Here is a 12,967-nt window from a genome sequence, read left to right as displayed (position 1 = left end):
ATTCTTCATCAAATTACTAACGCTGTTAGCTGACCTGGACATATTAAGTGATGTGGAATTGCTATTTGCACCACAAAGGAAAAATTAAAAAAAAAACAAACTTTTCATCTATTTCATCGTCATCTTCATCAGCTAATCCCTACTCTCACCTGTTCCTCATGGTCATCTTCATCATTTCCATCCCCACCATCCCCATCATCTTACCACCACCACCATTCTCTTTGAAACCCCACTTCTTGTTCTTCTTCATAACCATTGGTTACTACCCATAAATCAACAAGCAAAACACATAAATAGAAAAACGAATCCCTCCCATTCCCTATCCATCAAAACCCAACCTGCATCATTAAACCCAGCTGCATCCATCAAAAATCACAGATCCAACACAGTCTGGGTTGATTAAACAAGAAAAACACCACTTCTAGAACACTAAAACTACAATTTTTTGATAGAAATCGAATGATAAAGATAACAATATGCCAATTTTTTGGATCGATTCATAAATGTAAAAGGCTTGTGTTTGAGGGTTTTGATAAGGGAGGAAGGCAGTAGAGGAAACCCAGTTGAGAAAGTAGATAAAAGAACCAAGCTTCAATCTTGATGAAGGTAGATCAAAGAACCAAACTTCAACCTTGAGAAAACCCAGTTGAAGGTGTCGCAGATAGTAGAAATCACGAATTCCAGCGGCGACGGAGATGGATTGTGGTGTTTGGGACGATTTGGGGTTTGGGGTTTCTGGAAAGAGTTGCAATTTTGGGTTTCTGGAAATATTATGGGTTTTGGAAATTTAAGGTTTCTATGTGGGTTGAAAGAAGAATAAGGTGAAGGTGGGAAGGAGGGATCGATGCTGATGAATGAAAATATGGATGGTTCTGATTCATCTCCTTCCATGGCAGATTTGGATGTTGGGTTGGTGGGGAAGTGTTTTCGGTGGGGTTGAAAAGGGAGTGATGAGTGGGAAGAAGAAGAAGAGAGTGTGGCGATGAGATGATTGAGTGGAGGTGGTGCGCTGGAGGAAGAAGAAGAAGAAGAAGAAGAAGAGAAGAAGGGGTGGTGGTGATGTCGAGAGATGAAGGAGGGTTGAAGAACTGCCGATTGTAATTTCCTTTTTTTTTTAATTTCCACCTTTCTTTCATAAAAAATATTCCACCTTTCTTTTAATTACGTGGAGGCTTATTTTGAATCCTAGTGGCAGTAGTGTCAGTGACACATCATTAATGAATGCCACATATGCCAATTTAGACGGAAAATTAACGGAAGGACCCAATTGTCACATCCTAATTTTTAGTGTACCAAAATTGCTCGTTTAAATAAAGGGGGCCAAAATTGCACAAGGGGTATAGATCAGGGACGAAAAGTGCAATTAAGCCTTTTGACAAAACTTTATCAATCACATTTTTCACTTCTGTTTGTTTTCTTCCAATCTGCAATTGCATCTTGCAGGGTTGCCTTTACCACTTGTTGAGGTGGAGGAAAGAGCACATAGCTCACGGCAAGGGTAGATTCAAGGTTCAAAACTTCAAAGAGTTTCTTGATACTTTACCCAAAACCCAGAGACCCAATCTGATTTTCCCTTTCATGATCAAGAGGCTTTTGGGTTCTGATTTTTTCATCTTTTTGAACCCAAAACCCAGCGACCAAAAACCCCATGGAACCAACCCCAAAACCTAAAAATCATCCCAGATCTTCAGATTTGTGCCTCATACCATGGATCTGTAGCCATCGCACCACCCACGATGAATCTTCTCCTCTCACTCCATCGCTCTCCTTCTCGCACCTATGTTTTCTGCTTCTTCATCTTCTCTTTGGTTCTGAATGGGGTTTGTGGGGGTGAGTTTCTGGGTGGGGTTGAGGTTGCAATTGGTTGGGGTGAGGTTAATCGATCTGCAGATGTTGCTAGACATCATCATCATCATTGTTTGTTGTTAATTTAACCACAGAGCTTTGCATTTGTGTGTAATGAATAGATTGAACCAGAAGTTCTTTGATGAACAGGGGTGGGTTGGGGGAAAGATGAAGAACAGGGTGGGTTGTGGAAGATGAAGAAGGGTTCTAAATTTACATTTTTATCCTTTTGTTCATCATTTAATCCTAACCATCCAATAAAAGAATATTCTAAGATTCTCAGATCTAATGGCATATGATAATGGTGCATCGGTGGACCATTTTTAAAGTTGCCCACCCTAGTGGGTACCAAAATAAATAAGAATCTTTTCTCTTTCCTAAAAATTAGTCAATTAAAAATAAATGTTAAATCTGATTGCCCCAGGTTATTGTTGAATCCAACTCCCTAGAAGCTGCATTTGTCTCAATCTCATTTATATGAGCACGTGGCCTCTAGTATTCTGTAGATGCAGCAAGCCCATGGGGCCATTGTTTTCCAGCACACGCCGAGAGCTTCCAATTCTTTGGCGGATTACTTGGCTAAAACAACTCTGGATTTGCACCTTGGTCTGCATTACTTTAATACCCCCTTTGGAGAATGTCACTCCATTTGAGACAAGATAGTTGTCCTACTGTTGATCCTCTGGTGGATCCTCATTAGCTTGGTGTTGGACTTTATTTTCCCCTCTTTGTAACAAAAAAAAAGTTAAATGAATATTATCGTCTCTTTTAAAACTATTCAATATCATCATTAATATAATTTAAAATATTTATTTATTCTAAAAATTAAATTCCTTAATCCCTTAATATATTCCAATTCTCTCTCAATCTTTCACTCTCTCAATGGTTTAGACGTTTACGTTTCTGCTCCTGGTTTATAAAAAAAATAAAAATCCTCACCTCTTTCCCTTCATCTCTATTCTCTTGAAGACCAAAGGCTTCGAACCAAATGATCTTCTTAACAACAAAATCTCTGGCTCTCTGTGACTCTGCCCGTTTACAGGTTCTATTGTTCTGTACTTCTATTAATTAATAATCCTTTTATAAAATATATTTTAGACTTTAGAGTTTATTTATAAAAAATATAATTCTTGTAAAAAAAACCCTTTAACATTTTTCGTCTTAGGCCCCAAAATGTCTGTACACGACCCTAAATTAGCTTGCGCTATTCTAGGTAAAAAGTTAATAAATTAAATGATACAATCAGTGACTATTTAATTACAGTTAAATTAGAAGAATATGAGTGAGATTTGATGTTGATATATATGTTCCTTTATTAGAGAGGATTTAATGTAATTGAATATCCATTCTAATACAATCAAATCTTCTCAGACTAGAAAGACATGTTTCCCGTTATACACCCCCTCATAATTGTAGTGTCGACAAGTTGATTCATCATATTGATGTGTGAGATAATGATGAAACCATTTTCAGCTATGTCTCGGACAAAGTGGGTGTCGAGGGAGAAGTAGACATGCGATCAGTGGGGTTCCCGACCCAATATGCATCAGAGTAGGGGTGTCCACCGGACGGGTTCGGTCGGATACGGGCCAAAACGTCGGTTTTGGTCGGTTGAAATTACGCCAAACCAAAGCCCGCCGCCGTCCGCCCATCACCATCGGATTTGTCGGGTTCGGTTTCATCGGTTAAACGGTTAGATCTGTCGGGTACAACGGTTGTTGATCCATGAAAAAAATCACAAAAAAGAGAGAGGAGATGAGGAGTTCCAGGCAAAAATTCATAAAATCACATCTAATATACATAAATCCTGACTTCCTTGATAAATCAACATAAATGATAGTACAAAATTCCAGATCTATATATCTCAGACACGAAAGAAATACAAAATACAAAATCAATCAAGATCTTCACCACTATGGTGCTGCATGCAATCCCTCCGACAACGTCTTAAGCATTGATGAAACCATGGCAACCGACAACGAAACCCCTCAACCGCGATGAGATCGCTTTTGCTGCGATGAAATCTCTCCGTTGACGATCGGGATCGCTTCCTCCACCTCAGAAGGAGAAGGAGGTGGAACCATGGAGGTGTGGACTTGCTGTGATACACGATGGTTGGACTTGGAGGCTAGGGTTGAGGCTTGAGAGGTGATGGAGTGGCGGCTGAGGCTTGAGTGAGAGAGGTGGAGGCTTAGTGAGAGAAATACAGAGGTGGTGGAGGCTAGGGTTGAGGCATGAGAGGTGGTGGAGTGGCGGCTGATGCTTGAGAGTGGTGGAGGTTTAGTGAGAGAATCAGAGAGTGGAGGCTTGAGTGAGGCTAGGGTTTCTGAGAGAGTACATATCTGAATATATATGGTAGGGTTAGTGAATGTGGGTTGGGTTGTGGGATTGGGTTGGCCGGCTGGGCTTGTAACTTTTTTTTTTTAAGAGTTGGTTCGGTCGGTTCGGTCGGGCTTGAGCCCAAACCGTGACCGACCGACTTAAACCACTGCAAACCGTTTTTTTTCACCCGGTCCACCCGAACCCCGACCCGGACCGCCCGGTTTTGCCAAAAAGGCCTCGGTTTGGGCGGTTTCGGTTCGGGCCAAGCCCGTTTGGACAGGCCTACATCAGAGTATGCTCTAAGAGTAGTAAGAGGGTGACATCGTAGAAATAAACCATGCATACCCTTTTCAACCAAGCAAGCTTTATAATTTTCCATATCACCATTGGGTTTGCGCTTGAGGCAAAATACTAAACGATTACATTGGTGAGCATCATACCGGTGAGGGTGAAAAATTGATACACAATGTGTGGACGTTAATTCGAAATTTTATTGTTCCTATTATTCAGATATTGTCAATTCCCTTTCAAGATTTTGTTGATGTCGTATTGGGACCTATTGTTGTGATAGTTGGACGGGTTCCTGTGTGGATTGGACGAATTGCGCGTGTTGCAAGCACTCTTGCTCGTGACAATTATATTACTAAGGGTTCTTGAGGACATCAAGGCAAGAAATGAATACTCCATTCCTCAACTCACCAATCATTCCATCTCAGACAACCATATTTCTAGCAACTCCTTCGATCTTCAGGCTGGGATTCATTACATAAAGTTGAACATCAACATTCTGAAAGGCCATAAAAAACCTATCAGCGATAACATTATCAATAATGATAATGCTATCACTAAGATTTTAGTGTATTCTGCCTAGATTTATTTTCCTTCTTGGATTAAATAAGGGAATGGGTCTCCTTATTTTCAATAGAGAGGTTGGAAAGCTCCTCCTATTGAGCATCCCATTCCAGATGGATGCGAGATAGTAAAGCCTCACTCTCCTTCAAAGAGTTGGTGAGAGTATTGGCTTTCTCCTTGGCTAGGGAGAATTTGGTTTTGATCTCATCCACAAAAGATTTAAGGGTGGTAGTCTCGAATCGGAAAGTTTCAATATAATAGGTCAATCTCCTCTTCTCCTCCTCAAATTCATCGAGTTGGAGGCTAAGATTTTTCATATCCTCAATGCATTAAGGTACTTGGAAGCCTTTTTAGGATAAAAAGTGTTTTCATGTAGGATGACACAAATTCTTGCTTTGGGGGGTCTTCTGTTCCAGCCTGCAACTAACCCCAAAGATTGAATATCATTGCAGCCAACCCAAAAGACTTGCATTTAAGCAAATTCCATAAGGTCGGGCCGGATGACTTAGTAAAGAAACATCTCATCCCAGCTAGCTAGTGTCCAAGCGCTCATACCACGACCGAGATACAACATTATAGCAAGTTAGTTTGGAGCGAACCTTGCGCTCGGAAGTTCTTTCATAAAGACTCCTTTTTGACCTGCAAAGGCAATGACAACGCACCCCGAGCCTATAAATATAAGTATGGTCATTCGTTTACTTAACACGCTCATCATTCTTACAAGCTCTAAGTTCTTCTAAGACTTAAGATTTTCTTCTTGATCTCTCACTGACTTGGGTATCAGAATGTCTTTTACAGATACCCCTATCGTGCTCCAACAACTCCACCTGCTCCAACAGCTCCATCGTGCACATAGTCGTACTCTACTACACAGACAGGGAGAACTCTCGAGTTTTACTAAGGGAATGGCAGCAACCAAAATAATAATATATACAAATTTAATAACAATTTATATAAAAGTATCATATTTATTTAATATTGATTGAAGAATTAGGAAAGTAAAAATCTCTTTATAATTGAATCATATACTATATACTCTTTTTGTTTCATAATAATTGTGCACTTAAAGAGAAAAAAATTGTTTCACAATAACTGTCCACTTAGAATTCCAATGGAGCATTAATTGATGTTTTTACATACAATGCCCCTATGAAAAAAATAAATGAGGAAAGATAAAAGTACATTGTAAAGGGTAAAATAGAGAAACAAGTTATATGCCTTAAAAAGTTAACAAAATTAATTACATTTCTTAATATGTGTGCATCTTTTCTAAGTGGATACTTATATAAGTTATATTGAAACAGAGTGAGTACTATTTTCAAAACAAAAAAGTGGCAACTCCAACAAGTGTCGCCCCCTTATTATGTGTATTTCTTCATAAGTTTTATCTCTCATACTATAATTAGTAGCTAGGTAGATGTCATATTTATATTTTTTGATTTTTTAGTAATTTAAATATTAAATAATTTCATATTTTCAAATATAATTACTGTATTAATATTGCATTTAATAGTTTTTAATGCAATATTATTTATTGATGATTTTAAAATAATTAACAAAAGTCAATCGTGATTTTTTTCAAAAATAACTAATGTATTAATTTGACATTTAATTATTTTTAATGAGATTAAAATAATTAATAAAAGTCAATTGTAACTTTTCTATCATTAAGATTTATGTTGACAAAGTTTTTTTTTATGATTATGGTTATTTTTTATATAACAAAATAAAAAATTGATATAAAATAGTTTTAAAAAATTGATTAAGAAATTAACTCAAAACTTTTGTATTTTATATTTTCATATATAAATCTGGAAGATTAAAATGATTTTGGTTTATTGATTCAATAAACCATAACAAATTAGAATAAAAAAAAGAGAGAATTACAATGTACCTAGGATTAGGAAAAAAAAACTTAAATAAATGATATACTTATGTATTTAAAAAAGAAAAATGAGATATGAAATATGAAAAAGACTAATATATGCTGACAAATTACTCTTATTCTAACCGTGCATAATACGAGATTAATACTAGTAATTAAATAAGATAAAAATTAACACTAATTCAATTTTAGTATGAGAATTTAGAAAGAATAATCAAGTCAAAAGTCAAAAGGGATTCTCTTAATAACTCATATTAAATATTGTTCACACCAATATCATGTTTTAAAACTATAAACTAGAGAGAGCAGCCCAGATATTACTCTTTCTTCACTTTGAGTGGAGGACTCTCAAGCCACCAATGTGGGAAAAAAGAATATCATTGGCTTCCTCCCTCTTCTTCACAAACTCTACATGACCATCCTACCATAGCCAAAGTACCTCTGACCTCCCAAAAACTAAGCACCCTATAGTTAGGCTTTGAATTTTGGCTTTCTGTCTCTTCACCAAAGAGCCGAGAAAGTAGAAAATCATGGATAAACCAAAGCAATCAATTTGGACTTTCACAATAGCTGCGTTACTCCTCGCCGGGATTTTTCTCCTTTACAACTCATCCTCCTCCTCTTTCTCTACACTTCTAGTTCTATCTCAGAAACAACCACTCTGCCATCAACCAAACTCTGTAAGTTCAAATCACCCTCCTATGTTTATTTTTATTTCTTTAACTTTTTGCATAAATAAAATCATGTGTGTACTTTGTATTGCAACAACTACAATAACAATCGACAGTCATATTTTGTTGTGAGGGACTATCACAGATTCACTTGAAAACAAAAACTACAATGACAATCTTTTTCTTTTTCTTATTCTTTGATTTCTTTTTTTTAGACTTTCACTGATGCATATGGAGATGAACTTGACTCTGCTTTGGCCAAAGCCAGCATGGGAAACAAAACAGTGATCATTGCTATGGTGAACAAGGCCTATGTAGACCAAGATGTGGAGAGTGACACCACTATGTTTGATCTGTTTCTCAGTAGCTTTTGGCTTGGAGAGGGAACCAGGTCTCTCATTGATCACCTTCTCATCGTAGCGGTTGATCAAACGGCCTACGATCGATGCCAGTTTCTGGGTTTGAACTGCTACAGATTAGAAACAGATGGTGTTGACTTTGGAGGTGAGAAAATCTACATGTCTCAAGATTTCATCAAGATGATGTGGAGAAGAACTCTTTTCACGTTGGAAGTCCTCAAACGGGGCTACAACTTCGTTTTCACGGTAGGTTTCCTCTCGTTCTCTCTTACTCTTTTTTTTGGTTGTTAATTTCAACGAAGATATAATAAAAAGGGCAAGAAGAAACGTACCTTAACAAATATACAAGATTAACTTAATTCTGTCTATAATAGAAGGAATTCATAATTTGGATTTTGGAGTATCTGAAAATAATGTCAGGTGATCAAGTGATAGTAAACCAAGTAATCACTATCTTTTCTAAGGCTTTACCATAGAAGAACTCAGTCAATTGTGAAAGACTAGCATGACATTCAACATGAAGTGCTAAATATATTGGGAACAATAAATTGAGTTTATTTCATAGTGTTAGAAGTCTTTCATTGGCTAGAGATAGAGCATAGATAATCTTTATAAAGGTAGAGCAAACCTCAACTCTTGAGCTAGTTTTTGGGTTGAGTTAGGCCTCCCTAATTCTAACACATAGCATAAACATTTATTCATGTGTTTGAATAAACTTGTGAAAATAAATTATGAGCTCTTTTAAACTTAATTTTCATAAATTTCTCATATTACCTTATGAATAAATATTTATATGTATCATTGCTTTTGTAAAAAATATTTTTTATGTATCAATAAACCATTTTGATTTTCTCAAAAGATTTTCAAATAAGTATATGAATAAGCTCAGATGTCAAAATTGTTTTTGTTGGAAATGCTTAATTAAGTTATTTATCATAAGCTTATGAAAATAATTTTTGTTCTAACTATAAAATATTTGTATTTGTGTTAATAAAATTTTCAAGTTAATTTATGAATAAATAATTAAATAAATATATTTTTTAAACATACTTCGACAAGTTTCTCAAAAAGTTATCAATTAACACATATGTAAGAAGTGTTTATCGGCATAAACGTTTAATTAATCTACACGTAACCAAACACACGCCCCAGTTTGTACATAGAATTTTCTTTCCGTCTTGTTAAGATTGTAGATTAATTTGGAATATTGAGCTAGTTATTAGTAATTTGTTATTCTACATATTAGTATTCATTACTTCTACGTTATATATATAATACTTTGACTAATCCGTGAAGCCAGACATGTTACTAAGACATGGCATGTCTAGTACATGACATGTCCAGTTAGCATACCACACACTTTTTCGTATTACTAACGTTTTGGTAAAGAGGTAACAATCCTCGTGAATGTTAGTGAAAAGCACATTTATGGAAATCATATAGAGAAACCGACTTAGTTACGTACTTATTGGTGTTATTTCTCAATCAGATTTCTGAAGTGATAAGAAGTGTATCCATGGATAACTATTTTCAATTATTTTACTATGTCAAAAAATCCCAACAAAGTCTAGCATATAGCTAATAGATCAATAACTGAATTTTTTAAGCATCTACTAGTTTAGATTCAATGTTTGGGTGGTGCATATGGAGAAGAATTTGTTTAGAGAGACCTACATAATTAATATGATCTCTGAGCTGAGTCTCGAAGAGATTAGTCGTCTTATAGATGCTGGAATAGTGGAGTCATTTTGAAAAGAAAAAAAAAATCAATCATCAATGATAAATTCTATAATATTAAATTATAGAGATATTAACAAAAAATCAATTATCAATGATAAATTCTATATTAAATTATAGAGATATTAAAAATAAATTATAGAGATATTAAAACTTGTTTTTATTTAGAGAAAGATTTGTTGGAAAATATCTACTCATTTAATATGGTCTTTGAGTTTAAGGGAATTAATCTTATAGCGGCTGACTATAGGGATATGTTGAGAAACTAAGCTTTATTTTTGCTGTTGTTTGTACCTATTTCAAATGTTTGTAATGAGTTGAAGTACATCTTTTCATTTAGAATATCCAAAATGGTAGTGTTTTAGGGTGAGATCAAGATTCATATTTAGGATATCTTGGTATTTAAGTGATAATAACTAGTTCTATTTTAAAACTTTAGTTAATTTAAAAATTTCCTTTTTGTTTCAGTTTTTTATTCTAAAAGTTATTTTTTTTACATAACCTCATTTAATTTAATGATTGATAAAAATTATTTCAAGTAGATCCTTAATTATTTTATTTTTTTCAGTTTTAAGCTTTCATTTTAACTCAAGTTTAAATTCAGAATAATTTGACTATATTTCAGTTTCCATTTTTCTTTTTTTTTCAATATATATATATATATATAATTTAATTTAATTGTACAAAGTAAGGCCAAAGAAAATGTTTTTATTGTAAAAAGAAACTATTTATGTCTCGAAAGGCCATTGACCAAATTAAACTAGACACAAAACCTACTGAGAAATACTTTATTGTTTTTATTTTTTAATTAATATTTGTCTTTTCTTATTTAGTCATCAATTTATATTTGACTTAAAAAAAATATGATTCACGTCTCTATTCATGGTCGGGTCGTGTGGTGCCGAACAACGTCACTTATTTTAAATTACTTTCAGCTTAATTTTAAAGTAGTTGCAGGCAAATAATATATTGGATATTAGTTTTGTGCTGTATATGCTTGATAGCTAGTCTCACCAGCATACCAATTTTCCTAATTAAAATAGATTGCCTCGTGTAGAACATATTTAATTTGCTTATAAAATTCGAGCTAACCCTATTTTCAAAGTTAACTTACGGAAGTGATATCACTATTTGACTTTATATATCAATTTTGTGTAATCATGAGATGTTGTGTGGTGATTTGTCACCTCAAGTCTTAATAATGATGTAAGTTTAATTACTATTGTTAGTATCTGGGTCTGCATAACTGGTTTTAGGTTTTGAGTTCACCTATCACATTCTCATAAGTTGGGAGTTCAAATTTTTTGAGTCAGTAAAATCTCAGTTGGTAGACAAACTCCTTAGAAAGATGTCGGCCCTAGCGCTCCTACTTGAGCGTGAGTCTCTATTAGTCTCCCCAACATTATACTATTGGCACTCTGCCACATTAGATACAATGATCTCAACAAAAATATTAAACATATTGTATTGTTTACTGTTTTTTTTTTGGTCGACTATTGTTTACTATTTGGTACGTAGCACATGAATGAGGTAACGTAAAATGGACAACATGTTGCATGGAAGGCAGCAATAGTAACATCTGGGCCTCTTTTTCTGTTTTGTTTACGGGTCAAGTGCCGCAGAAACGGCCCGAAAGTGAGATGGGCACATGTCATGGGCCTTGGGGAAACTTACAAATCACTCCTCAATGTCGTCAAATTAATACAATGATCTAAAAAGCACATAAATTTAACTTCTTAACTCTTAATTCCACCCTCTAATCAATTGATGTGAAATTAATTGTAACATAGTTCACTTTTGCAGGACACTGATGTAATGTGGTTGAGAAACCCATTTGCAAGATTGAGCATGAATGAGACTGAGGACATGCAAATGAGCGTAGACCAATTCTATGGTGATCCATGGTCAGAAAAGCAACTCATCAACACTGGATTTTACTTTGTGAGGTCAAACAACAAGACCATCACCTTGTTCCAAACATGGTACGACAAGAAAGACAATTCCACAGGACTAAAAGAGCAAGATGTGCTTCTTGGCCTCATTAACAATGGTATCATTGCACGCTTAGGACTTAAGGTTAGGTTCTTGGAGACCCTTTATTTCAGTGGATTTTGCCAAGATAGCAAGGACTTCAAGGCGGTCACCACCGTCCACGCCAATTGTTGTCGGAGCATCACGGCCAAGGTGGCCGATTTGAAGGCTGTCCTCCGTGATTGGAAGAAATTTAGGAAGTTGGAGGCTAATGCGGAAGTGATTAATCTCCAATGGGGTACACATGATTGGTGTTGGCAGTCATGGGGAAGATCTAACCGAACAAAGGTTAATAATAATCACTTATAGAGGTCGTTTTGATGCGCACTAAATATCAATAAGTTTATTTAATTTCTTGTTTGTAAGTTCTAATAAATATATCTTTTTTATCCTAATGAAACAGATTCAAAGTGGAACAGTGATGCATCATATGCATCTCTTTTTTATGGATTAATTCTTTTTAAGTGTTTAGTTCCCTTTCAAGGAAAATGTGAGAGATTGTAGTTTTCTTTTAACCTAAAAATAAACTATAATATCGCATAGTTTTTGAAAGAGAATTTAATTGAAAAATGAGGACTATAATTTAAACTGTTGCATAATACTGTTATTTAAGTATTTATATTTAATTTACAATCTTAACAATCAATTTTTAAATAGTGTTTATATTTTCTTATTATTTCATGAGAATTGTTATTAGGACCCCGACAGCTATTTGGACTCTCCGCACAACTATTTTCAATTTTCGCTCGCACTTTAAAAGTGTTTTTGAAAGTGCGTTACCGACGCACTTTGGAAATGCATTATGGACGCACCTTTAAAATGCGTTATGGTTGCACTTTGAAAGTGCATAAAAAAGTGTTTTTGCAATTTAAAGGGGGTTCAAATAGATGTGAGGGTCTCAATAACAATACCCTTATTTCATCTATGAATTTTTCAGTTTAAAAGGAACTCATTTTCTGCACTCTAAACAAGAAGTTGTTTAAAGAAAAATGAACATTTGGGTTTGTAGACAGATATCAAGAGATTGATAAACAAAAAAGCATGTCAAAGTCTTGCGAGAATGATACATATTAAAGTAAGAAAATAGTGTTTTTTTACCTGCGCGTTGCACGGAGAATATGTCTATTGTATTTGATATATCAATCAATACATTAATTTTTTAGATTTCTGTTTTTTTCCCAATCATAACCTCAACATATGAATATGATTGTTTGTTAACCAATTCGTTGTATTCGTGAGATAAAAAATTTGATCCATATATCATT

General features: G+C 34.8%; 1 protein-coding gene across 1 annotated transcript; it reads left to right on the top strand.

Annotated features, from left to right (window-relative positions):
- The first annotated feature begins 7,213 nt into the window (after positions 1-7,213).
- On the top strand, positions 7,214-12,173 carry LOC130749284 (uncharacterized protein At1g28695-like). The gene is made up of 3 exons (XM_057602620.1): positions 7,214-7,584; positions 7,791-8,180; positions 11,475-12,173. The coding sequence occupies exons 1-3, from the start codon at positions 7,435-7,437 to the stop codon at positions 12,009-12,011; spliced, it is 1,077 nt and encodes a 358-aa protein (XP_057458603.1). The 5' UTR covers positions 7,214-7,434; the 3' UTR covers positions 12,012-12,173.
- The last annotated feature ends 794 nt before the right edge of the window (positions 12,174-12,967 follow it).

This window comes from Lotus japonicus, chromosome 3 (assembly GCF_012489685.1).
Source record: "Lotus japonicus ecotype B-129 chromosome 3, LjGifu_v1.2".
In the NCBI taxonomy this organism is placed as follows: domain Eukaryota; kingdom Viridiplantae; phylum Streptophyta; class Magnoliopsida; order Fabales; family Fabaceae; genus Lotus; species Lotus japonicus.
The sequence above is the reverse complement of the archived record's forward strand: the minus strand, read 5'-3'. Positions and strand labels throughout refer to the sequence as shown.